This window comes from Ambystoma mexicanum, chromosome 11 (genome assembly GCF_040938575.1).
Source record: "Ambystoma mexicanum isolate Mex_15411 chromosome 11, UKY_AmexF1_1, whole genome shotgun sequence".
NCBI lineage: Eukaryota > Metazoa > Chordata > Amphibia > Caudata > Ambystomatidae > Ambystoma > Ambystoma mexicanum.
Window position 1 is genome coordinate 541,152,477 of NC_090934.1, and position 27,774 is coordinate 541,180,250.

The 27,774-nt window shown below is 47.4% G+C and overlaps 1 protein-coding gene across 1 annotated transcript in view; it reads right to left on the reverse strand.

Annotated features, from left to right (window-relative positions):
* TRIM44 (tripartite motif containing 44) overlaps positions 1-27,774 on the reverse strand; it is an 886,456-nt gene that overhangs the window by 75,385 nt on the left and 783,297 nt on the right. The window contains exon 5 of the mRNA XM_069623358.1: positions 2,775-2,926. Coding sequence (XP_069479459.1) covers positions 2,812-2,926 — 115 coding nt within the window. The 3' untranslated portion in view covers positions 2,775-2,811. The remainder of the gene's footprint in view (positions 1-2,774; positions 2,927-27,774) is intronic.

The window sequence follows — 27,774 nt, forward strand, 5'->3', positions numbered from 1 at the left end:
TGCTACAGTATTGGATATTTCATAAATTCACATGTTAGAATAGAATACAGAGCAGTGAACCCTCCAGGGGCTGTGGTGCGTGCCCAATATGAACCGTAGCTCAAAAGGACTATGCAGAAACTTTGAAATCGAGGCTATGAGCGAACCACTATAAACTAAGCGGTCATAGACATAGCAAAGACACCTCGTACTGGCCTGTTGAAAACACAATTCAACCGCAGGCAGGAAGATGGGTTTAAACAAGAAAAGGTTAGATTCATCAGCACACACGCATGCGGTAGAACATGTCTAATCCCATTGGGCATGTTACGATTGAAGGAGGATTGGACACAGCATATTGATTGTAGACTAACTAGGTGTCTACCAAAGTTCGAGGATCAAACACACTGTCAATCCAAGCCATCCACCTGCTTCTAAAAGGCAACCAACCACTTGGCTGACTAGTAAATTACCCGTTTTCTAGAAATGCAGCGCCCGCAGTTCTACACTAAATATGTCTCACTCCACCAGCATATTAATCTGAATATAAAAACACAGAAGTGCGCAAAAGTCGGTTACATAAGGTTAACTGGTTAACTTAATTAGGTTTAAAAAGAAACATTCTCCTACATGCTATGTAGACAGGCACGTATTCTTTGTTTGTGGCACAGGAGCTCAAACATGAGTATCTCTAGCTACATCACATATAATCGGGAAAACGATAAAAATAGTACCAAAATGTATATGGTCATTTATGTGTGAGAAGGTTCAGAGAGCCACGTTTGGATGAGGGCACAAATATTTGAAAATCTGTTCTTGATTCAAGAATTACATGGTTTGTGTTTGATGCGCTAATTACACGTGAAATGTCACTGAGCTATCGTTTACATGCACACATCTTTTGACGAGACAATGATGTGTAGAAAGGTTCCCGGAATCAATATGTGTTTTATGTGGGAGACACTTCACAGAACTAGGCGAGAATAAGCGGACACACCTTTGTAAAGACGTTCTCGATTGGAAAATGTACTTGCTGACATTTAAATAACCACATTGCCCAACATTGTAAGTATCCATATGCATGGAGCCTCACAAAACCTTGATTGAACAATGAGGCGGATTATTGCAAATATGTTTTCTGCTGAGACACACCATTTATAGGGGAAATAGATCTCAAACCACTGAACGCCCTTTTATGTATGTGTGGCAGATTTGGTATGTAGCTACTTGACAAATGTGACGTCATGATAATGTTCATGATTTGGGAACTTTACATCATCCAACATACTAATACAAGTTTTGTTTTCTACTATCTCTTTCTGTTCTCTTTTTCTATCTCAATTAAACTGTACATCACTAATGGACATCATTTAGGGGTCGCAACTGCGACCTCTGAGGTCTTCCTTGCTACCCCTGTGATCTCCCTTGCTACCCCTTAACAAAATATATATATATATATATATATATATATATATATATATATATAATTTTTTACATTGAGGCTCATGGGCTATGGTCAGCAGCACGTGGCTCTTTGTTTCTGGAGTGTCTGGTTTTCTGATGGCTATAGCTGGTAAAATAGCTCAGTGGGTTGAGAGCCGGCTGCTGCAATGTGTGTGATCTTCAGGTTGCAGGTTCGACTCCCAGCAAGGTCAACTCAGCCTTTGATCCTGCTGAGGTTGATAAATGAGTACCAACACAAGTTGGGTGATATTGTATGTATATTTGTTCTATATGAAGCGCTTAAGCCTAAGTACTATATAATAACACATCCTTATCGTTTGGCCTTGGACTGCTGCTTGCATTCACAGTAATTTGGTAATATGGGACTATACGCACTGATATTAACGAAGCATATGGTGATCCATTCTTGTATGAAAAGTATATCACTTTACAGTGATATCGTAACAATATTTTTCGTAGTGTACTCAGAAACAATGCTATGTGATGCCACTTCCTGTTTTGTCATGGAGTGAAAGGTCGTGCCACTTTGGGGTGGGGTCAAATTACGTCACTTCCTGTGATGTCATCAGAGGTAAAGGGTTGTTTTATGTCACTTCCGCTATCCCTGGCATTTTGGTGAAATGACGTCCCTGCTTAAATATCATCCTTAATAGGCACTTTGGTATGAAACACACGTCAGCTGTACTCTTACAACTGTTGGTGAGATGTAAATGAAACTGTAAATGGAACTTGTAAGATGAAGAATAAGTCCCACTCAAGAACAATCAACTCACTGAATGGTCTGCTTGCTGTGAATAAAAGACGATCATGGCCACTAAAAAATACCTAACACTATTCAAATCATTCAATCTGGTAAAACAGACAAACTCCTTCTCAATTGTTTTTGCATAATCAGGGAGGTGTAGCTTGAGAGTCTAGTTAGATCAAGCTCAGTACCCAACTTCGGGTATAGCATTTCACGGTAATGATGATGATAGGATGATGCTTAAAATAAATTTGAAATAATCATAACCACTGGTAATTGCCGTGGGAACTCTTCTAAACAATTGTTTGTCACTGGTAGGAAAATACATAAAGCAGCAAACAAATGTTAGAGACAAAAAGTGAGATTAATACAAACTTTCCTAGCAAAGACATATGCAACTGAGAAAGCAAATGCAACTCTGGGGACCATCTATTCTGCATTTGTCAAGGATGGAAAAGATAGGGGTGTACACTATCGGCCTGGCGGTTCTCATCCGATTTAATATTCTCTTTATTTTGCAATGTGTATAGCACACCCATCCCGGAGGCATCTAGGATTTCCTTGGCCTACCCCGTGTTAGGCTTACCCGAGCAGAAATCGCTGTTCCGACTGGTCTTTCCTCATCACCAGGGTCCATTGGCTGGTGGCGGGTGATCACAGTGTCTACTGTTGCCACCAAGGCCGCCGCCGCCGCCACGTGGAGGAGATTGGGGCGGAGAGTGGTTTCTGCGACAAGAACTGAAAGAAAGAGAAAAGGCACTGAGCTACAGTACTGATGCCAAAAATCCCTCAATGGGCTCACGGAGAACCCAACAGGTTCACTGAGAACATAAGATTTGCAAATAACCCAACAATCTCACTGGCTGACAAAAGCATTGGCTCCATAACAATGGACCAGTGTGACAACACAACATGCTCAATGAAAGGGAACAAATATACTCAAACGATCAGCATACAATTTTTGGGTGCTTGTAACGTGCCTTGGACTATGTTTCCCTTCCTCCCAAGAAGCTCAATGCCACCCAGAGATGTCATTGGGATCACGTACCAAAACATCGAGAACTCAACGATCGATAGGTATGCATGCTGTTCCGGTAGCGCAGCGAGTAGCGCGCTGCTTTGACATCTGTGCAGAGCCTGCTGACGCAGGTTTGAATTCCGGCAGGGCCAAACTCACCCTTCCGAGGTAAATAAATGAGCACCACACACTAGGTAATAATAAGCAGAGCTCAGATGCCTGAGGGTTCGAAGCGCTATATAAAGGCTAAATTATTATTATTCATGTAGTGCACACAACTAATTCCTCAAAAAAACAGTCATTGAAAACACACTAAACCATATCGATCACAAACAAAAGGCACACAAAAATCTAACTGAAAATGCAACAGATTCAATGACCACACAACAGACAAATGGATAACACTGAGCACTGATTACACACAAGCCTCCGTGGTTGCATAACAGTTTCACGGACATCACAGCAGGCTCACAAGAGGAGACGAAGCTACAAGAGGTTGCAGCACACCTGAAGAACACATACAACAGTCTCTTGGTAACAAAAAAAAAAAAGACTGAATCATAACACCACAGATCATGTTCCAATAACTGAACCAACTAGAAATACAGGGTCATATTACAGAAATGTTGCATAGGGGAAAAGCTCAAGTGCACAAATAAATACACCAATGCATTTGTGCACATCACACTTGCAGCAGTGCAACATTTCTGTAACTCTGCCCAGAGAGTCTGGTTGTAAAACAGAGAAAAAAAGGGATACTCCTTTTTTTTAATGAATGTGTTCACAGTTAAAGTAAAACTAACACATAACACAACAGGTTTAAACAGTCATCCTATGTACATCACATATAAAATTAATATCTCTAAAAGAATAATCTGATGAAATGCTGGCTTAAGATAAATTGATGGTTAAAAAGATAAGTACACATTTCCCTCCAACAATTCATGAATCTGTATTAGAACTCGTACAAGTGAAATGGTGAGAGTGATTGAATTATGACCGGAAGATATTGCACATTATTAATTCTGGATTATTGACAAATGTAAATTCTGCGTAAACCATTTCCTTGTTGACAGAACAAGATGGTAATAAAGGCTTTAGTGATTCCACAGAAGCACACTCCCCACATCATCTACATAGCCTGTCCTTCACCAGAGACCCTCTAATGGTCCCCTGCCTCGCAATGTCGCCATTAAAACGAAAACGCATACAAATAGGACGGTATCTACCATCTGGCAACATCATTCAATATTGTGGTAACTCATATTGGCGATAGATCTTGGTATATTGCACATACATTTTGTAATGTCAACTACGATCCTGGCCCCGACACCATTCTGCTATTTTGAGTTTCCTATAAACCCTTGTCGGATTGTTTATACATAAATCCATGTTAGAGTCATTAGTCACTAATAATTCATTACACATCTGTCCAAACCTATTAAAAGAGTTGCTTGATTTGTTTGCCAGTGTTACATTCAAATCAGCAAATAAGGAACAAGTTACTTACCTGTAACTGTTGTTCTCCAGCATGGGTCTGGCATGGATTCACATGCTCATGAATACTCCCGTCGTCAGGCTGGGAATCCTCGGTAAAGAAAAAATCAATATCAGTTTCGTTTCTGATCTGTCTTTCGTAGTAGTAACCAATCACTGATCTCTGCGTCATACTGACCACAGCCAATGACAGCCCTCTACCTAAGCCCCGCCTCTGGCAGCCATCTTCAGATTTGGTAGCACGTGAAGTGGCAGTATGACCAAGTGAAGAGCCGCAGTGGGGTAGGCGGGAGGGTTCGCATGTGAATCCATGCCAGAACCATGCTGGAGAACAACAGTTACAGGTAAGTAACTTGTTCCTTCTCCAGCATGGGGTCTGGCATGGATTCACATGCTCATGAATAAAGAATACATAGCAGTACACACATGCACAACCACGGGAGGTGGCAAAGGCTCAACATTAAGCATTACATCAAACTCAACATTAAGCAATTCTTACCTCCTCACCAGGCTCACCTTAGGCGAACAGATTGCGCAGCACTGCTTGGCCGATCCTGGACTCCTCCCTGGAATCCCGATCGACGCAGTAGAATTTCGTGAAGGTGTGCGTCGACCTCCACGTAGCAGCCCTGCAGATGTCCAGCAATGGCACCCCAGATAGGAACGCCGTGGTAGCTGCGATCACTCTGGTGGAATGGGCTCTCGGACGGCCAGGCAGCGGTCGGTTTGCCAACCGATGACAGTACATGATACAGCCGGAGAGCCATCTGGAAATGGAGGCCTTTGAGAGAGCCTTCCCCTGATTGACAGGTCCAAAGTTCACAAAAAGTTGTGACGTCTTCCGAAAACACTTTGTGCGGTCCACGTAAAACTTCAGCGCTCTAGCCACATCCAGCGAGTGCAAAGTCCTTTCCGCCGGCGACGAAGGCGACGGGAAGAAAACAGGCAACACCAAGGGTTCGTTGAGGTGGAAGTCCGACGGTACCTTGGGCATGAAGGAGGGGTGCGTCCTGAGCACTACCCTCCTGTCGTGAAAAGTCAAGTACGGGGGCTTGCAGGAAAGGGCCTGTATCTCTCCCACCCTTCGTGCGGAGGTGATGGCCACAAGAAACGCTGTTTTCCACGACAAGAACTTCAACGGAGCCGAGTGCAGAGGCTCGAACGGAGGTCCCATGAGCTTGGTCAGCACCACGTTGAGCTCCCACTGCGGGGCCGGAGCCTTCACCGGCGGGAACGATCTGAACAGTCCCTTCATGAATTCTTTCACCAGACGATGAGACCACAAAGACGTCCGACCCGTGGTTCTGGTGTATCGGGAGATCGCAAGATGAATCTTGATGGACGCGTGCGCCAGTCCAGCCTTGGCCAGCGTTAGAAGGTACGGCAGTACCTGGGGAGCCGTAATCCGTAGAGGGTTAATCTTCTGTGCGTGGCACCAGACAGAGAACCTTTTCCATTTGTGTCCATAGCATTTAAGAGTTGAGGACGCCCTGGCCTTTGCAAGAACCTCTCTGCAGTCGGCCGGTATGTCGTATCCTCCAAACTCTAACGCTGCAGGAGCCAGGCCTGCAAGTTCAGCGACTTCGGGTCGTGATGGAGGATGGCGCCTCCTTCCCTGGAGAGAAGATCCGCGTCCACTGGCAGCTTGATTGACGGGGACGCTGACAAGTCCAGAAGGTCCGGGAACCATATCTGCCTCGGCCACGCAGGTGCGACGAGGATCATCCTGCACCGTGACCTCTTGAGCTGGTTGATGAGCCGGATCAGCAATGGCAATGGAGGGAACGCGTATAGAAACAGGCCCTCCCAGGGGAACGAGAAAGCATCGCCCATGCTCCTCGGCTGGGGAAACTTGCTGGCGAACCTCCGGCACTTGGAGTTCGTCGCCGTCACGAACAGATCGATCTGGGGTGTGCCCCACCGTCGGACGAGGCGGTCCACTAGATCCTGTCGTAGTTCCCACTCGTGGCACGAGCGCAGCTCTCTGCTGAGCGAGTCGGCAATGGTGTTTTTTATCCCTGCCAGATGAAACGGCACCAGAAACATCCCTTGGGCGACGGCCCAATGCCACAGATCCTGCGCCTCCTTGGACAGGGCTGGGGATCTGGTACCGCCCTGCTTCCTGATGTAGAACATGGTGGTGGTGTTGTCGGTGAAGATCCTCACCACCTTGCCCGTGAGGGACGGAAGAAAGGACCTGAGGGCCCAACACACTGCACGGAGCTCCAAGACGTTGATATGGAGGGACTTCTCCGTCGGAAGCCAAAGGCCTCTCACATGCAGGTTTTCGGTGTGCGCTCCCCACCCTTCCAGGGAGGCATCCGTGGTCACTGTCTCCTGGTGGCCGGGGGTCTGGAAGTCCATGCCCGCCGTCAGATGCGCGCGGGTGTCCCACCACCGGATCGCTCGTCGGAAACTCTCGTCGAGTGTGATCCTCTCCTCGAAGCTGCCCGTCGTCTGGATCCAGCGCGCGTCCAGGAACTCCTGCAACGGGAGCATCCGGAGCCTGCACAGGCGGATGAGATAAATGCAAGAAGACATCATTCCGAGGAGGGACTTGATGGACCTCACCCTGGCCGCATCCGCAACCAGCATCCGCTGCACCTTGCCCAAGATGGCCCTCGTCCTTTCCTCCGACGGAGAGGCCAGAAGCGACACTGTGTCGAGCTTCGCTCCCAGAAACAGTGCGTCTTGCGCGGGCACCAGGTGGGACTTGGCGTAGTTTATGGAGAATCCCAGGTCCGTGAGTAGTTGGACGGTCCTTGCCGTGTGCTCCACGGCGAGCTCTTTCGTCTTTGCTCGGATGAGCCAGTCGTCCAGGTAGGGGTAGACGTGGATCCCCTCTCGGCGCAGCTGCGCCGCCACCGGTGCGAGGCACTTGGTGAACACCCTGGGTGCCGACCTCAATCCGAAGGGAAGGGCTCTGAACTGGTAGTGACGCCCTTGGACCACAAACCTGAGAAACTTTCGGTGTCCCTTTAGGATGGGAATATGGAAGTAGGCATCCTCCAAATCCAACGACGACAGGAAATCGCCCTCCTCCAGTTGACCCAGGACGTGTTGGAGGGTGTCCATCCGGAACTTCTGTGCCTTGATGAATTTGTTCAGTCGTCGTAGGTCCAGGATGGGAAGCCATCCTCCCGTCTTCTTCACGAGGAAGTATCTTGAGTAAACTCTGGAGCCCCGAAGCCTCTTTGGGACAAGCTCGATGGCGCCCTTCTTGAGCATCGCCTTTACCTCCAAGAGAAGTTGAGGGACGTGATGTTCTTTCCTAGCCACTGGGGGGACGCGCGGGCACCTCTTTAGAAACTCGAGCGTGTGACCCTGAGCTAGGGCGTCCAGCACCCAACGGTCGGTGGAGATGGACTCCCACACGCTGACGAAGCTCGCCAGCCGGCCTCCCACCGGGGTGCTTCGGTGGGGGCCCAACCCCACGGCCGGTTCAGTCCTGCTTCGACAAGGCTTTGCCGCCTTGTCCTCCTTGGGGACGACGGCGGGGTCCGCCTGACTTGCCTCGTCCCCTGTAAGCTTCCTGTGACGACGAACGGGCCGCTTGACGGTAGGTGGAAAATCCGCCGCTGGAACCTTTGGAGGCACCCCGTTTGCCTCCGCCGCTCCGAAAGGGCGGCCACCGTTGCTGGAGAACCCCAAGAGCCCAGGCCGTCTCCGTGTCTGCCTTGATGGCTTGAAGGGAATCGTCCACTGTTTTCCCAAACAGGTTGTTTCCGTCGAACGGCATGTCCAAGACTCTGGTCTGCACGTCCTGACGGAAGTCAGTAGCCTTGAGCCATCCACGCCGCCTAAGGCACACGCCGTTGCCCAACTGGGGAAATCCAGTGTCAGCGATGTCCGACGCAATCGTAATGGCGTGGTCCGACACCACCTCTCCTTCCTGCAAGATCTCTAGGTCTTCCGCCCTCTTGTCGTCTGGTAGGAAGTCCAGCAGGGGGGCCAGTTTGTACCACAACTCCCTGTCGTAGCGGGCTACGATAGCCAAGGCGTTGGCAGCCTTAATCGTCGTCGCTGCCGACGAGATGACTCTGCGTCCCCATCGTGTCTAATTTCTTTCCCTCGCCGTCCGGCGGGGAGGTTGACGTAGAGGCCGCCCCCCCCCCCACTTTCTTCCTGGCCGCCGCGGAGACGACCGAGTCCGGGGTCAGCTGTGCCCGAAGGCACAAGGGGGCCGCGTCCGGGACCCGGTACTACTTCTCGTACCGATCCCTTCTAGCCGGCGTCGTGGATGGGTTCTTGAGGAGGGCAAGGCCCTCATCCCAAATATCGTCTAGTAGAGGTACAGCGAGGACCGTCTTCCTCTTGGTCTTGCGCCGGAAGCCCGGGTGGGAGGTGACGACGGGAGATCCTCATCGTAAACCTCGTCATCTGTACCCGTGCCGGCCGTGTCAGTCCCCGTATCATCCCCACGTGTCGTGGACGGGGAGGAGGGCTGAACAGGGCGCGATGGCTGAAAAGAAGGTGGAGGATGAATCCTTCTTCTCTTAGGGGGAGGGCTCCCAGAAGGGCCTGGCTCCGGGTCCCCCGTCGGGAGCGGTTCCTCCGTTGGTGGTAACGGCAGTCTCGTCCTTATCTCCGAGCATAAGGACTGTATAGCCAACAAAATGGCCGCCGAGTTGTCTTGCGGCACTGGTTGAGGGAGATCCGACGGGCGATCAGGAGCCCTGTCGGCATCCTCGACGCCCTTGTTGTCTTCCACGTCGGGGTCCCTCCCGACAGGATGGCCTTCTTCCACACCAGTGCCGTGGCCTAAGACTTCGATCAGCTCCTCCTCAGAGGTTGAGGCCGAGTCCACGACGACCTCCTGCCCCCCCCTTTTCTTCTTCGTTGGAGGTTTCACGGGGGTCCTATCAATGGGCATGAAAGAGGACTCCCTCTGTGGTAGCAGGGAGATTCTGGGCCCCGGGGTCGCCACCACTGGTGTATCCTCCACAGGCTGAGCCAGGGCCGCCGCGACTGTCTCGATAGAGGCCTTGGCCGGATGGATCAAGGCTTTCACCACCTTAGGTGCGCTCACCGCCTTCTCCTTGGGGGGAGGGTCACCACCTCGCTCCCCCTCCGATGGGGCCTTAGGGCATGACCGGGGTCTCTCCAGGAGTTTCGCCGGGTGCTCGGCCTTCCTCTTACCCGAGCCAGAGCGTTGGCTCGTGGTTGATGGCGCCGGGGAGGATGTGCCCTGCCAGGCGCCCGTAGAGCCCGACCGTTCGGCGCTCCCGGTGCCAGCGGACTCGCGGTGCTTCGCCTTCTGTTGGACCCCCGTCGCCGCGGCGCCCTCAAAGGTCTTCTTCTCGCCTGATGGGCTCTTTCCTTCCAGCCAGTTGGCGAGACGTTGATGGCGGTCCTTCATGGTCCGCTCCGACATATTGCCGCAAAACGCACAGTCCTTCTCCACGTGCGTCTTGTCCTCATGTAGGCAGTAAAGGCAAAGGGAGTGTTCGTCCTCCTTAAAGACATTCTTAAGCTGGCATCCAGGGCAGACCCTGAACAGCTTTCCGGGCGTCGAGCTTCCCTTCCCCTGGGCCATGTCCGGGATGGGCCTGAGAAACTTCTGGAGTCCTCCAAAAGCGTGGCTCGACGAAATCTTCACCCTTGAGGGGCGTAGACGAATTCGACAGGGGTCCCTGTTGATCGGATGAAGAAACGGTGGAGCTTGAGGCTCTTTTGACCGAAAAAAGAGAAATTTTTCTGAGAAAAAAACGTGAAAAATAGCACTAACGCTCGAGAGCAATAGCACGAGGATCCCAACACTTGAACGTGCGGCAGAAATCTGAAGATGGCTGCCAGAGGCGGGGCTTAGGTAAAGGGCAGTCATTGGCTGTGGTCAGTATGACGCAGAGATCAGTGATTGGTTACTACTACGAAAGACAGATCAGAAACGAAACTGATACTGATTTTTTCTTTACCGAGGATTCCCAGCCTGACGACGGGGAGTATTCATGAGCATGTGAATCCATGCCAGACCCCATGCTGGAGAAGCAATACTTTGGAGGGACTAAAATCTTTCAATAGAGTTTAAGCTTGGCTAAGTCTGCATAAGATTTCCATGACAGAAAGCCAGGTTCATGCCTTATTATGACCAATGGAAGCGAGGCCGGAAGGCCTAACACATTCTTCCAGAACACGTCTTGCAAGGTGTTAAGTAGCTTCCAGTCAATTTGTTAGAACAAATAGAGGGGATTACCTTACCTGTGTAGAATCTTCTTAGTGGGATCATGGCAAATTTACGGTATTCACGACTGATGTTCCTCATTGGAGCATGTAGAGGAGATAGTGTTGTTTTAATCCTAGCACATAGGAGCCTCATGCTGCACTTGCAATAAATCAGATTAGCCTATGTTAGATAAGATTTTCATAGCAATGATAAATATTCCTGACCTGTGTCAACTGCAGAACTTTGGATTATTTTTCCCTATATCTCAGTGAGTGGGAACTTTTCTCCACACAAAGTATCTTTTACTCTTTTTATGGGTGTTATTTCTAAGACTCTCCATAGTGTCTTTTTTTTATATATTGTCGATTACCAAACAAAACACCCAGATGGCCACAACAAGGACGAGGAGCTCTATACATTTGTGGGAAACTAAAAGTGGTTTCTTGAATTTTCTGATGTTTTTCGATTTATCTGTCTTATGCTTATACATAAGTATATGAATGCTTTATCCCAGAACATGAGGCCACTGTAGGTCTGCTTTTCCTTGATATATGCTTTCTTTTAAACACACTGTTTTGTATAACAGTCCTTACATTTCTTAACATGTAGGAGGCTTTTTAAAATCATCACATACATATTTGTTGGAATACGGTTGTATTTTCTCAACCTGTTACAGGCCCCTTTTTTAAACACTTGGTAAATGCGTCATTCCCGTTGTTTCCTCCCTCCCCTGTCCCCTAGGTGCCTTTTCTTTCCTCCGGTTAAGGAGTGACCATATATAGTGAAAGCATTAAGTACCTTAATTTGGGCAAAGAAGCTTTTTTTAATCAGGGAAAACTATGGCATGAATATTGTGTTTTATTATACATGGTAATTAAACATCATAGTTAAATTATATACTGAATATACTAAGCTTTTTATTCTGATAAGAATACTCTTTTATAATCAGTGAAAACCTTGTCAAGATTGTTATGTTGCACATTTGTCATTTATATGACACAGAATATCTGCTGCGATTATGCATAATGCACTTATAAACATCCTAGTCAAGTTATATGCTGAATGCACTAAGCACTTTACTTTAATAGGAAGACTTTTTTATAATCAGTGTAAACCTTGGCAAGATTATGTGGCACCTAGCACTTTATTTGTACCATTTGTCACTTATATGACACAGAATATTTGCTGCTATTATGCATAATGCACTTTACCCAGCATTTAAGCAACAGTGGAGGTGGTGAAATATTGATTATTATGATGCCTACTGCATTCTATTTTTAAGGATGGAAAATGATTGTTTTTACCCCCTGTAATACTGAGACATTTTTGTTTCCAAAAGTATTTTAATCAATGCGATCATGCACTAAGCACTTTATTCAAGGTATTAGAAACTTGATAAATTGGAAACATCGGCAGCTATAATGCACACTGCACTTTGGTAATGGCATTTAAGATTTTATGCTGTGGTAACTTAAATGGAAGTGACTTTCTCTCAAAAGAATGTTGGTCATATTTTGGAGATCTTGTCAATACATGACCTATGACAGCACGAACTGTTTGAGAAGTGTGGAAACACATATTGTCATATTGCACAATGCACTTTATTGAAAGCGCAAGACACTTCAGATATATGGAAATTGCAATAAGGGAAGAAGATAAAACAGGATCTCTATAAATGAATCATTATTCACAATTTAGGGATGGCAATGTTTGGTGTTAAAATAATAAACAAAAAATCATATGGAAAAAAAACACAGGAAAACGCTGAATATTGCAAAATAATGTATAATCAAAAACACGACTGATATGGGGATAATATATTAGCCTATGAGTACCTGGGTGGCTATTTTGTAGCATCTTTAAAAGCAACACATTGGATGTAAGATATATATGTATATAATTTTTACCATTCCAAGATGTCACTCAGAGAAACATGCATTAGGTCTGAGAGGGAAACTCAAGGGAAAGTAAAGAAGGACTTTTTTTCTCGCATGCACAAGTGTTTAAATGAGAAGCCTGTCATTTATGTTTACAACCAGACGAAGCCCGTTTGGGTGAAACGCGTAGTTGTTTTTGTTCTCTCCTGAGCAACTTGTCCACTGTACTTAACAAATAAAGGACGTTTGATGGAGATCCTTTTTTGACGTATCTGGATGATTTTTATGATTGAGGAAGAGTGCTGTATATATATTTTGGCATTTCTTTAAACATGAACTTCGGGATTTCAACATTACCCCTTCCCCTCACCCCCTCTCCCTATCCCCCTCTCAACTAACCGGCTGTGCTGTCCGTCTAGAATGCGGATTTTGTGTGGGCACCACTGTATCATATAGTCACTTTCAAGGTAGTCTATAGCCTCTCTCCAGTCTGTTGCAAATTTTTGCCAGGCCCCTACTACGTTATATGTGATTCTTTCCATCGTCACAAATGCCCAAATTCTCTGTAACCACTCCTGGTTGGATGGGGGTGTCTTTGGTTTCCATTTTTGTGCTATTGCTAGCCACGCAGCCGTGAGGAATCCCATGAAGTTTCTCTTCTGTATTTTTGTTAATGTCCTGTCTCGGGGGTTCCACATACCACACAGCCATACCTCTTCTAGCGTCCCTGCGCCCTTGAACATTTCTCGCATTTGGGACTTTACCTCTGGCCAGAAGTTCCGTAATTCCGGGCAGTCCCACCAAATGGGTCTCCATGTGCCCGCTGCTTCACATCCAGTGTCTTTTTAATGTTATCCTTTTTGACAACCTTTGGTGTATACCTTTTTATTGTTGCAGGGTTGCCCTAGGGGCTCCCCTTTTAACTTTCTCTGGCTAACCTTGTGAGAACTACAGTACCCAAGGATAGAAAGGATCTTTTTATCCCTTTTACATTTTTGTTAGGTGAAACCAGCAAACCCCACCTTATGTGGAGTGCTGGGGAGATACAATGTATCCCCTTTCTCATTTTAACTGTAAAATGACTGTTACAGGGACAAGCTTACCATTAATGGCTGGTGGCAGTGAACCTTTTTACTAATTCGGTGCACCTTCATTGCAGGCTGTTTCCACAGCCCTGGTAAAGGCACACATGGGTGCTGAATTTACCAAAATGGCCCGGGTCTTCCTTTTCCGCCATTTCAGTTTTCCATGTGCTTTCTAGTTCCTTCCCCTGACATCCAGGGTGGGAGACGCTAGTCAAGCCCACCAAGGCTCCAGAGTGTCTGAAGGCAGGAGGCGAGGGAGGAGTCTAAGACTCAGTAGCCCTTTGTCTTCCAGCCTGACTGCAAGAACCCAGTTCAAACTCAGAGACTGGCTGTCCTGAAAGGACTGGAAATAGAAAGGGTTGGCACTGCTGAATTGGTTAATTCAAGTTGCGAAAATATTAATTCAATATTTGGGGCACACCTTAAAACCCTGGCACAGGGTGTAAGTGAACTGTGAACAAGAAGGATTCAGAACCTAATCTGATCCTAAGTGTGCTGCCACATGCTTGCCACTAAGAGTTGCTCAAGTTCATTTCTGAAATTGTTCCTTAACTTTCAAAAACCACTCTGTAGTCAATTTATAAAATCTTAAAAGATTGTCGTTCTCTTCTGTTTTATTGCTGAGGCTTGGCCATCATGCAATCAATCAGCGCCTACAACTTTGTATGCCAATACATTTCGGACTTCAGTCCGTCATCAGGGCTCTTAGCGCTTTCTTTACAGTTAAACATCAAATATGTTATATATAGAACATATTGTATATAATGGGAAGCATAATATAAATATTATGTCCATATATTTTGAATATTAAATCACATTTGCCCAAATGAAATTGATATACATCATACCCAGTCATCATATGTATATATAGCATTAAGTCATCAACATTCAATTCAATATTACATAGTTCACAAATAAATTCTACAATTAATTTTCAGAAAGAAACAACATTGTGAAACGTTTTATCCAAATGTTAAGGTCCGATTTGTCACAATTATTAAATAAGTTAAATCATATTAAAAATATCCCAAATTATAGTCACATACCGTTGTTCTTGTGATTCACCAGTTGTGCATCATCATTAGTGAGCGAAAAAAATAATACATAATAGCATATGAGTATTAGAACCAGGTGTCTAATTGTTTAACATAATAGCTTTCTAGGTATATTGTGTACCTCGTAGATTGCTGTAACAACCTCCCTTTTGATACTCGGTGATGCCTCGTCCTTATCCGTATATAATAGATCTGAAAAGAGTTATCGTATCATTTAGTATACCCCTATGTCTAGGTTTAAACGTGTTAATATATAGCATCTGACCTCCATTACTTACCTCTGACTGCCGTCAGCTATCCATTTGTTCACTTTCGCGAAAACCTGCGTCCTCGTCAAACGCCGGTTTTCTATGTTTCTATTGTGTTGCTACGCAATCCGCGCGTGCGTGAAAGCATCGCCGGTGTTCTCGCGTCGGCTCTCCTGATCCCAGTCTCTTAAAGTGACAATAACAATGTGTACATTTCCCAAAAACTCTTCTCTCTTGTTTGGGGAGGGAAGATTACAAAACCTGTACACTGTTCTTTTATTCTTGAGTACCTGCTGCTTACTTACATCTGTGTAGAATTGCTCATTTGTGAATTAAGAACTTTGCAGGGAGAGACCCTAACCTAAGCGCTCTCTTTTCATACAAGCCAAAACTGTTCTTTTCTCTGTGTTTAACATTCTGTGTCGCTAAAAAGTTAATTCAATTGCCTTACTTACTTTCTGAATTGTTTTGTCACCACATTGGTGATTGCTGCCCCGTATATATTAAAACCTATGTGTGATTGAATTTTAAATAATAAATAAATATTTACCTTTGCCAACCAGTCTGATTCCTGGTCCATTGTGACCTGGGGGTATTTTGAGAAGGGTGTGATATGAGTGGTATATCACTCAGAATATTGAACCTATAGACACAATACATAACTTTTTCATTAGTGCATTACATGCTAGGGGAGACCCGGGTGTATTGCCTGATTGGCTGCGGTACCCCAATGCCCTGGGAGCTCAAGCCATCGTGTGTTGCACAGTCTTCCAAATTCCAAATCTTTCTGAAACTTTGTGGGCTTCCTACTGGGCCTCCAGAGAGGTGAAATGAGTTTGGAGGATCCCCTCACCAGAGTGCTAGACCTTACAAACGAAGAGAATCTGACCAGCTATGTTCAGTCTTCTGAACATCAGGCGCCAGGTCCATGGAACGCATCCATCCGTAAAGAGGCTCTTGCCAGGAGCCTTCCCAGTTGATCCCTGCTGAAAATGCCCATCCAGGGTCCTGTCTTCTGTCTTCATGACAGAGTTCAGCGCCTGGGTTTTTGGCGGCAGATCCTGAAGTCTTCCTGCTGCAACTCCTCTTCTGTGCTGAGGCACTGCGTTGGCTGGGGTATTTACTTAACTTCAGTCTCTTGCTATTCCTGTGTATCCTTGGGGTGCTACTGTGATTGGGCGGTCTCTCGTTCAGTTCACCCAGGCCCACTGCTGGAATCCTCCTAGGGTGTCTTCTCTGAAGTCCCTGGACCCTAACTAACTTTCAAAGCGAACTACTTACTTGTTTGCTCAGTCTTCCCCGGGAACTCTGACTTTGCCTGCAACTGAGCCCCATCTCACCCTGCCTACAGTTGGCTCCTAGACCACTAGGGTCCCTCTTCTGCCTCTGAAAGAACTCATGTAATAGAATTGGGAAGGGCTGGATACTTTAAAAGGTCTGCCTTGAAAATCAAAACAAGTGTTGAAAAGTTTACTTACTTGTAAAAGAGTTACTTGGCAACTGTAAACCTGAGAGTTCACAGTTGGAAAAGCTCGTACTTACCTTGAAAGTGTTCTGTCACTTGTAAAAGTATATGTAAAGTTATTACTTACCTTAGATATGTTCTGCCATTCTGAAAAGTATGTATAGGTTTTACCTACCCGGAAAAGCCGTTTGCCATTGTGAATTTGTGTACCCAAAGTCTTACTTTCCTTAGAAACTGTCTCGCCATTCTAAACAAAAGTAGATAGTAGGTTAATTTATTCACCTGTGAATTAGTTCCCCCTCTTTCCAAAGTAATGCTGTTGATTCTACTGTACTATTCCTGTTAGGATATCAATGTATGAGTGTCCCCAATTGGGTCTCGCTTCCCCTGACTTGCTGTTAGCCTACCCAGAATAAGTCTGCTTTAGGTTATACCTACCTCTAAGTTTCTGATAGCTCCTTTTAAAGGTATATAGGTTTTACCTGACTAGAATAGCTGTGTGCTTTTCTTGAAAAGTGTTCTTTAGGTGAAGCTTACCTTGGTATGCATGGTGAAATCCTCAATTAGTCTAAAAAGTTCTTCCTGATTTTAGACTGTGTTCCACTGAGCTGAAAAGTAAGTGTACTTGTAAATTATACCCCAAGGTCCAACTCTCCTAGAATAATTTATTTTGAATCAGAATTATAGGTTTTTACTATTTCTGGAATAAGTGTTCCACTATTCAGAAAAGTATATTGTCCAGATGGTTTACTAAGTGATTTCTAGCTGAGTGTAACGGTACAACTGCTAGGGTCTACTACCCTTGTATTACAGAAAGTAATCTAAAAGTAACCAACGGTTTTTACTCCCCAAGAATAGGTGTGATCTATACTGAATGTATATAAGGTTTAACTTCCCTAGAACTACTGTTAGGTATTATAAATAAGGCTTTATGCTTTAGTCTGTGTACCTTCAAGCATAGCAGTGTGTTTTTATAAATGTGTTTATGACTATGACCAGTACTTACCCCAAGACTTAACATGGCCTACTTGTATTTAAAATAAACATTTATTTTTTATAATTCCGGTTGTCAGTGTATCTATTGAATCCTTGGTGTACTACAGGTTCTATGTACTTTCCTACAGCCCTCTGTCCCTACTAACATAAGCCCGGCTGCTCCGTCTGTGCTACCATGAACTCAAGTGGTACAGCCTCATACTACGAGTGGAGTCTTGTACTGCCTCAGTTGAATGACTTTACCAAGCCCTTAGTTGGACTTCAGAAAAACTGTCCTAACACCCAAATAGACCAAATCTGTAGTCGTCTTAAAAGTAAGACCTTCTACGAAACATTTAAAGGTCTTCTTTCCTTTCACACATGGGGTCACTAAAATAGCTGTTTTAGGAATATTTATATGTAGATGTTTCATATTTAGATAGAAGTGTAGAGCATTAACGGCCCTTTGCAGCCCTATTTGCGTTGCATGAAAAACGGCTGTGTCATCTGCAAACAGTAGTGCCAGTAGGCAATTTTTGGTGGAAATGATCGTATATCTGCCACGTCTTCTAGAAGGCCGTTTGGAAATAAATTAAAAAGGCACGGTGCTAAGACACAACCATGTCTCAGACCAGAGCAGGTCTCAATAGCAGCACTAAGATTCCTTAATTAAGTCTGACTTGTACAATAGTACTAGAGTGCAGTTCAACAATTACATTTAATAATCCACCAGGTCCCCCATTTATGTAGTTTGTCCCAAAGCCTGTGCCAATCCACATAATCAAACGCGCCAGATAGATCGACATGGACAATGTACAAAAGGACTCTTTAAACAAGATTAATTCTGCAACAAATGGATTAATAACCCTTTTAACAAGGCACTACAATGTTAAACTGTTCTGTCCACAAATCACGCCCAAGTATGAAGGACTTGCAGCAACACACTTGCAAACATTTTAATGTGGAATCGAGGAGAGCAATGGGTTATGGTTTATGTCTTCTTTTTAATAAATTGGAACAATATAGGGAATAAAAAGGATACGTATATATTTATAGTGTGCACCGCCCCCACAGATTCACATACAGGTGATTCTGTGCTACTCAGTGCTCAGAGCGCCCGAGAAGGGCTATCGCACTTGCAAAGAGGCAGTGATTTGGTCGGTTTCCCGCCAATACGCAATCTCAGGATTTCAAGTGTATGGCGTCACTCACGCGGGTAAAGGTGTGGCAGAAAGGTGTCATTAATTTTCTGGGACTTTGCTATTCTTGCAACAAATCCTACCATGCCGCTAAGAAAAGAAAATGAGAGCAAAACATTGTAAAGAAAAGACAGTTGCAAAAAGATTAGTTCCCGATTTTCATTTCCTTTCAAGTCCATTTTCTATTTTAGATGAACGTTAGTGTCAGCTTTTAAGGCAGAAACAACCTTCCAAGAGCGAGGGTGCGAAAATACAAGCAGCTGAATTAAGAAAAAAGTCAGTTTGGATGGCACATGGGAACTACTGTAGTGATGGTTGAGCTGGAGACCAAGTACGGAAATGGGTAAATTGATTGCCCTTATGGGAAGAAGGTCATATTATAGCAACGTTGCTTATGGCTCATTAGCTACCATCCAGAACCTGCTCCCCCTCCCTTCCCTTCCGAACCCTCACACACACCCACAACCTCCCCCACCCACGCCTGCAAACCTCCCCCCCACCCCCACCCCCCAACACCTCTTCTACCGCAAGGACAACCCCTCTCTCAGAGGTCAGATGCATACTCTTTAATGCCCGCTCTGTAGCAAAAACCAGACACAACATCTTTGACCTCCTCTCCTCTGACAATCCCGACCTAGTCTTTATCACAGAAACCTGGTTCTCTGACAACTTTGCCCCTGTTGCTCATGAAGCCCCCACCCCCGAATACTGCCTCATCCCACTCGACAGACCCTCTACAGGAGGCGGAGTTAATGTCATTTTCAAATCACACTTCTCTGTCTCACTCATTGACTCCCAGACTTCCACTCCTTCCTGTGAATCCCTTATCGTAAAATTAACTACCCCCGTCATTCTCCCAAAGCTTCCTAATCATCTACAGACCTCCCGGTTATCACAGACATTTCAGAACCATTCGCTGTCTCTCTATAGCCACCATCCAAGTAAACCACCCCTCTCTCACCCTCCTAGGAGACTTCAATATCTGGCTAGACATTCCAACCAACCCCATGACCCACTCTCTAGTCAACTGCCTCAATGCGCTTGACCTCTCCCTTCACATAAACGACCCCAACCCATTCCAAAGGACAAACCCTTGACGCCATCTTCAGCTCAAACGACCAGGTACACCTAGCCCCCCCCCATACCTTTCATCTGGTCCGATCACTTCATCGTGCTCTTCTCCATCTGATCCCCTACCAGCACGCCCATCCCTGATCAAGCCTCCCCCATCCTCCGCAAATGCTGGAAGAAACTAAAGATCCTTCCCGACCTTGCCGAAGCACTGCTTCTCAGTCTGCCCTCATACACCTCCCACAACGAACCCTTACCAGCAACAGCTTCGACTCTTGGCTCATTAACTCACTAACCCCGCTCACCCCACCTGCCGCTCCTCCCAACGCCTTAGTCCTCATCCTAAATGGCTTACTCCGGAGCTGAAGATTGTGAAACAGCGGAACAAATCCCTAAAACGTAAATGGCGGAAAAGCACAACCAAATGGAGTAGATCCAACCTCGCCTTGCACCTTCGCTACTATAAAGCTGAAATCCAGAATGCCAAAAAAAAACACTACAATCGGATTCACAACTGTAAAAACCCCAGCAAGAAACTCCACAAAATCATCTGAGTTTGTCAAACCATCCTGTACCTCTGCCCATTTTCCCCCTTCTCAATCTCTCTGCGACTCACTCTCACTCCATTTCTACTCCACCGCCCTCGAAAGAACGACCTCTCTCAACAACAAACTGGCCCTCCTCTCACCGCCACAATATCCGCCGGCCCTTCCCACCACCGTCCCACCCTCCACCTCAACAACTCCTCCATCCATTTTTGACTCATTCAGGCCAATCTCCAGAGAAGATTTTCTCACCCTGCTCTCTGTCCGAAAACCCTCTGGGTCCCCCCTTAACCACTGCCCCACCTCAGTCCTCAAAGAAATATTCTCTTCCACCTGCGCAGGAGAATATGCAAGAACCATTCTAAATGACTCCCTCACCTCTGGAATCTTCCCTGACGCCTTCAAAATTGCTCACGTCAAATCTTTCCTAAAAAACCATCCCTTGACCCCCTTAACTCCAAAAACTACCGCCCCATCTCGAACACCAGATTCCTTGCAAAATCGATCGAACTGCTTACTCCCAACTAAACGCCTTTGTGGAATCCAACAACCTCTTGGATCCCGCCCAATCTGGGTTCAAATCACAACACGGAACAGAAACCACTCTGGCCTCAATCTGGGACGATCTTAAGATCACTGCTGACTCTGCAGGATGCGGTGCACTAATCCTCCTACACCTCTCTGCCGTGTTTGACACAGTCAACCATTCAATCCTACTTGACCGCCTCTATTCCCTAGGAATCCGTGGAACCACTCTCAAATGGATTGCCTCCTTCCTCAGCAACAAGAAACAAATAACCCAACTGTCCACTTTTGCCTCGGCCGCATGCCCTGTCAATACTGGAGTACCACAAGGAGCAAGTCTATCAGCCCTCCTATTCAACCTCTATATGTCCACCCTCCCTGGCATCTGCCCACACAACATCCTGTGCTATAACTATGCGGATAATACACAAAACATACTGAAACTCCACAAATGGAACCCCAACCTTACAGCTTGCCTCCTTGACACAGACCGCTGGATGACTACAAACCACCTCCTCATAAACCTCACTAAAACTGAAATCATGGTGTGTATGGCAACACTGAGCTCCTCGACCACCCCCTACCCTGGCCCCCCACCATGGGCCAAGCTCTAACCCCCTGCCCAACAGTAAAACCCTTGGATGCATCCTAGATTCAGACCTATCCCTCTCTCGCCAAATCAACGTCTCCAAATCTTGTCATTACCATCTCAAGATTCTCAGACACATTTTTCCCTACCTCTCATTTCCGAACAGAGTTGCCGCTGTTAGGTCCATTGTAATGTCAAGACTGGACCATGCTAACTCCCTTTAACTCAGAGCCCGGGCATACCACCTTATTAAATTACAAAGAGCACAAAACGCTGCCGCCAAATTGCTACTAGCACTGGGCCCACGAGACCACACCTTTCCGGCTTTCAGAACTCTGCATTGGCTCCCAATTGGACAAAGGGCGACTTTCAAGACTCTGCATCAGTCACTGAGCTGTGCACAAGACTGGCCCGACATACCTGCAAGACAAGCTTAAACCGTACCACCCTCACTGCACCTCAAGATCAAGCTCAGCATTCCTTCTGGTGATCACAACCACCAACACGGTCAGGATCGGAGGATCCCCGTTCTCAGACCTGGCCCCCACTCTTTGGAACTCACTTCCTCCTCGCATTCGACACACCGAAGACTACTTATCATTCCGCAAACTTCTAAAAACATGGCTCTTCCCATAACCCCAATGATCCCATAACCCCAATGATCACCCTAATGATGCACACGAAACTAACCACCCGACAGTCAATCCCCAGGCCCCAACCAATGGTTGGGATGAAGCTGATGCACTGAACGGATGGAATGAACGCTCATAGCCTTATTCCCGCTCACCGTGCTCCCACAAGGTGGACAGAACGGATAAGGGGGAGCGTACAGGTGGAGGGCAGGATACGGTCAGAGTGGATGGAACGGAGTGAGTGGACCGAACCGAGGGAGTCAATAGCATGCAGGGACTGCATGGAAGGAAGAGTGGATGGAACGGAAGGAGCGGATGGAACGGAAGGAGCGGATGGAACGGAAGGAGCGGATGGAGCAGAGGCAGCGCATGGAGCAGAGGCAGCGCATGGAGCAGAGGCAGCGCATGGAGCAGAGGCAGCGCATGGAGCAGAGGCAGCGCATGGAGTGGACGGAACCGATGGAACGGAAGGATGGGATGGAACGAATGGAGTGGATGGAACGAATGGAGTGGATGGAACGAATGCAACGAAAGGAGTGGATAGAACGGATGGTGTGGATGGAACGGATGGAACGGATGGAACGGTTTGTGCAGATGCAGCGAATGGGGCAGACGGTACGTCTGGGGTGGATGGAACAGTTGGAGCGGATGAAACGGTTGGTGCAGATGGAACAGTTGGTGCAGATGGAACGGTTGGTGCAGATGGTATGACTGGTGTGGATGGGAGAATGGATGAAGTGAATAGACGTATGGAATATATTGAACGTATTGAATGGATGGAACGGACGGACTGGCGAAGTGGACAGAACGGACTGAATGGATGATATGGACAGAGTGGATCGAACGGACGGAGTGGATAGAATAGACAGAACGGACGGAGTAGATGGAACGGGCGGAGTGGATGGAACGGATGAATGTGAATGGAACAGACAGAGTGGATGGAACAGATGAAGGTGGATGGAACAGATGAATTTAGATGGAACAAATGAGGTGGAAAGAACAGATGGAATGGATGCAACGGATAGAGTGGATGCAACTGAAGGAGTGGGTGGAACGGGCAAAGTGGATGGAACAGACAAATGTGGATGAACAGACAAATGTGGATGGAACAGATGAGGTGGAAAAAATATCTGCACTGTCTAATGTTGATTGACCTTAATCGATGTATGTCCGCCCATGTCTTGGTGACTGTTCCAATACTCCCTTCTACAACCTAGTTGGCACGTCACTCAAACTTACCCCATTTTAAGAAGCTCAATGCTTCCTGATACATTTGATAACTTGTCCATTGGACGTTTTTTGTGATCAAAAGAGCATTGTTCTTCCCTGTATATAAATACAATATATAATTAGTAGTGAAAGGAGTAGTAGTAGAAAAGTAGTAGAGAAAAGGAGTGTTAGTTTAGGAGCAGATGAAGTAGAGTTAAGATCAAAGGGTGGAGGCAGGAGTGAAACGTTGGATGGACAGAAGGTTAGTGGCGAGAAGACAGGGGAGAGTAACTAGGCAGAGTGGAAGGGTAAGGTTAGAGTGGGTGTGTGTGGAACTAGGAAGACCTTGCAGAGTGATTGTAAGGCACGACCCTGTTCCCCATTAGAACACCAACCCTTGTTGAGAGTATGGAAAGTTATAAAGTCCAGGGACTTCGTAAGCCTGCACTAATGAAACTATCTTTAAACTAAGGTCAATAATTAGGACACTCAGGGTTACATGTTATAGCACTGGGGGGAGAAGGGAGAAGGAAGGAAGGAGAGAGGGAGAGTGAGAGGAAGAGACTGCCTTTAGGGCCACTACCAAAACCCTGTTTCTGGCCAGTGCCTCGGATTGAACCATCTGTCGTTCCCTACTCTGAAGCATAATTGTTAAACAGAAAAGGACCTTAATCTGTACAAAAATAAAAATCCCAAGGCACTTTCCCGAAGTCTGCAACTTTCCTGCGGCTATCTGCGACACTCGCCTCAGGGCCGACGTGCTCTCTTTGGGAACAGAAGAATGCCATGCCACATAGGTTTAATCCTAAATTGGACGCTTAGAAGCAGGAGCAGACGGACATGAAGGGCTGTATAAATCAACCATAACAATAATAGTAATAAACATGATAATAAAAGCAGGACTTCTGCTCATCCAATACAGAACAGGTTGAGTGCATGATATGCCCAAGATCACACAGCGAGTCCGAGGTGAACAGGACATGTCTCTAAACTACTACTGCTCTTCAGGCTCGGACTGGTCAATAGGGCAATGCTCAAACCAAACATGGAAAATGCTAGCGAGGGCCCGTTTTTTGGGTCGATGTGGGCCAGTTTCATGTCGTTTTGACCAGTGTTACTGAATACATATTCTTTCAAATGAACAATGTGCATCACATTTTATCAAAAACCTCACCCTTGGGTACTATTCAAACAGTCTGTCACAAAAGGCACGGATTGCCATTTGCAACTGTGGGACACTTTTTCATTGGTGCCCGAGACAATTTCATGCCCCAGTCCGACCCTGCTGCTTGCTCTTTCCTTCACCATCAAGGTACTGCCGTGGAGATATGCACCTGTAACACAAGTTCTATTTGTTCTCTTCATAAAATACTAGAGCGCTTACACCTTCACGTAAAAAAATCTGCAACTACCTAACCCAGTGGCACTTATTTTTTTCAACTACAGAAGGCTAAAAGGCTGATCTGTCCCTTACAGAATTTGATGCCGTGATCTTCGGTTTCACAACCGCTAAATAAATCCAACCACCTGCCTTGACATTAAGTTCTGCTCCCAGGGGCTAGAAGAGGCTGGCATGGACTGCACACACTGCTCCAGCCCAGCAGGGTGCAGCAGTGAGATGCAGTCGGTAGGGTGCTGCCGGGCTCTCCATGGCCCCAACTGCCCCCACACTTCAGCTGCTGGAAGCTCAAAGGGAAATTGCATTCTTTATCAGATCCACAACATCAGCTCATAACACCAGCAGCTTCCCAATTAAAGTCACACAGCTGGCAGGCTCTTGCGGTGATTAATGGGCGAGAGCCTCTGCAGCCGTGGCCGTGCACAGAAGCAGCAGAAGGCATCCGAGCGGCCAAACAACTGCTGACCACCCTAAAACCTACATATTCCCACACATCCGTATAGTGCTCTGGAAATACGCGTCATTCCATGAGCATTTGGTAATGATGCACACTTTATTTTGCGCCTCCTGATCTGCAGCTTTTTATGTTTTCTATCAATACCAGCCCCCATCCCTCTACCTCCATGGCCGTGGTTATATCCACCTGGAAAAGAGGTGTGACTGGACCTACCTGGATTCAAACCCGTGATTTACAGCCTGCCAACACAAGTGGACCGTTGAGAGCAAAATCCTGTCCAAAAGACAACCCCCTATGCGACCCCTCTACCATCTTCTTTTCCCAAGGGGAATATTCATGAGCATGTGAATCCATGCCAGACCCACGCTGGAGAACAACAGTTACAGGTAAGTAACTTGTTCCTTCTCCAGCATGGGGTCTGGCATGGATTCACATGCTCATGAATAAAGAATACATAGCAGTACACACATGCACAACAACGGGAGGTGGCAAAGGCTCAACATTAAGCATTACATCAAACTCAACATTAAGCAATTCTTACCTCCTCACCAGGCTCACCTTAGGCGAACAGATTGTGCAGCACTGCTTGGCCGACCCTGGACTCCTCCCTGGAATCCCGAAATGCAAGAAGACATCATTCCGAGGAGGGACTTGATGGACCTCACCCTGGCCGCATCCGCAACCAGCATCCGCTGAACTTTGCCCAAGATGGCCCTCGTCCTTCACTCCGGCGGAGAGGCCAGAAGCGACACTGTGTCGAGCTTCGCTCCCAGAAACAGTGCGTCTTGCGCGGGCACCAGGTGGGACTTGGCGTAGTTTATGGAGAATCCCAGGTCCGTGAGTAGTTGGACGGTCCTTGTCGTGTGCTCCACGGCGAGCTCCTTCGTCTTTGCTCGGATGAGCCAGTCGTCCAGGTAGGGGTAGACGTGGATCCCCTCTCGGCGCAGCTGCGCCGCTACCGGTGCGAAGCACTTGGTGAACACCCTGGGTGCCGACCTCAATCCGAAGGGAAGGGCTCTGAACTGGTAGTGACGCCCTTGGACCACGAACCTGAGAAACCTTCGGTGTCCCTTTAAGATGGGAATATGGAAGTAGGCATCCTCCAAATCCAACGACGACAGGAAATCGCCCTCCTCCAGTTGACCCAGGACGTGTTGGAGGGTGACCATCCGGAACTTCTGTGCCTTGATGAATTTGTTCAGTCGTCGTAGGTCCAGGATGGGACGCCATCCTCCCGTCTTCTTCTAGATGAGGAAGTATCTTGAGTAAACTCCGGAGCCCAGAAGCTCTTTGGGACGAGCTCGATGGCGCACTTCTTGAGCATCGCCTTTACCTACAAGAGAAGTTGAGGGACGTGATGTTCTTTCCTGGCCACAGGGGGGACGCGCGGGCACCTCTTTAGAAACTCGAGCGCATGACCCTGAACTAGGGCGTCCAGCACCCAACGGTTGGTGGAGATGGACTCCCACACGCTGACGAAGCTTGCCAGCCGGCCTCCCACCGGGGTGCTTCGGTGGGGGCCTGACCCCATGGCCGGTTCAGTCCTGCTTCGACGAGGCTTTGCCGCCTTGTCCTCCTTGGCGACGACGGCGGGGTCCGCCTGACTTGCCTCGTGTCCCCTGTAAGCTTCCTGTGACGACGAACGGGCCGCTTGACGGTAGGTGGAAAATCCGCCGCTGGAACCTTTGGAGGCACCCCGTTTGCCTGCGCCGCTCCGAAAGGGCGGCCGCCGTTGCTGGAGAACCCCAAGAGCCCGGGTCATCTCTGTGTCCGCCTTGATGGCTTGAAGGGAATCGTCCACTGTTTTCCCAAACAGGTTGTTTCCGTCGAACGGCATGTCCAAGACTCTGGTCTGCACGTCCTGACGGAAGTCAGTAGCCTTGAGCCATCCACGCCGCCTAAGGCACACGCCGTTGCCCAACTGGCGAAATCCAGTGTCAGCGATGTCCGTCGCAATCGTAATGGCGTGGTCCGACGCCACCTCTCCTTCCTGCAAGATCTCTAGGGCTTCTGCCCTCTTGTCGTCTGGTAGGAAGTCCAGCAGGGGGGCCAGTTTGTACCACAACTCCCTGTCGTAGCGGGCTACGATAGCCAAGGCGTTGGCAGCCTTAATCGTCGTCACTGCCGACGAGATGACTCTGCGTCCCATTGTGTCTAATTTCTTTCCCTCGCCGTCCGGCGGGGAGGTCGACGTAGAGGCCGCGCCCCCCCCCGCTTTCTTCCTGGCCGCCACGGAGACGTCCGGGGCCGGCTGTGCCCGAAGGCACAAGGGGGCCGCGTCCGCGACCCGGTACTTCTTGTACCGATCCCTTCTAGCCGGCGTCGTGGATGGGTTCTTGAGGCCCTCATCCCAAATATCGTCCAGTAGAGGTACAGCGAGGACCGTCTTCCTCTTGGCCTCGCGCCGTTGATAAAGGAAACCTTCCTTCTTCTCTTCCGGGCAGAGCTGGAAAAGCTCGGATGCCCTGGCGATCATGGAGTGAAACGACCCAATCTCGTCGGGCGGGGAAGCCCGGGTGGGAGGTGACGACGGGAGATCCTCGTCGTAAACCTCATAGTCTGTACCCGTCGCGGCCG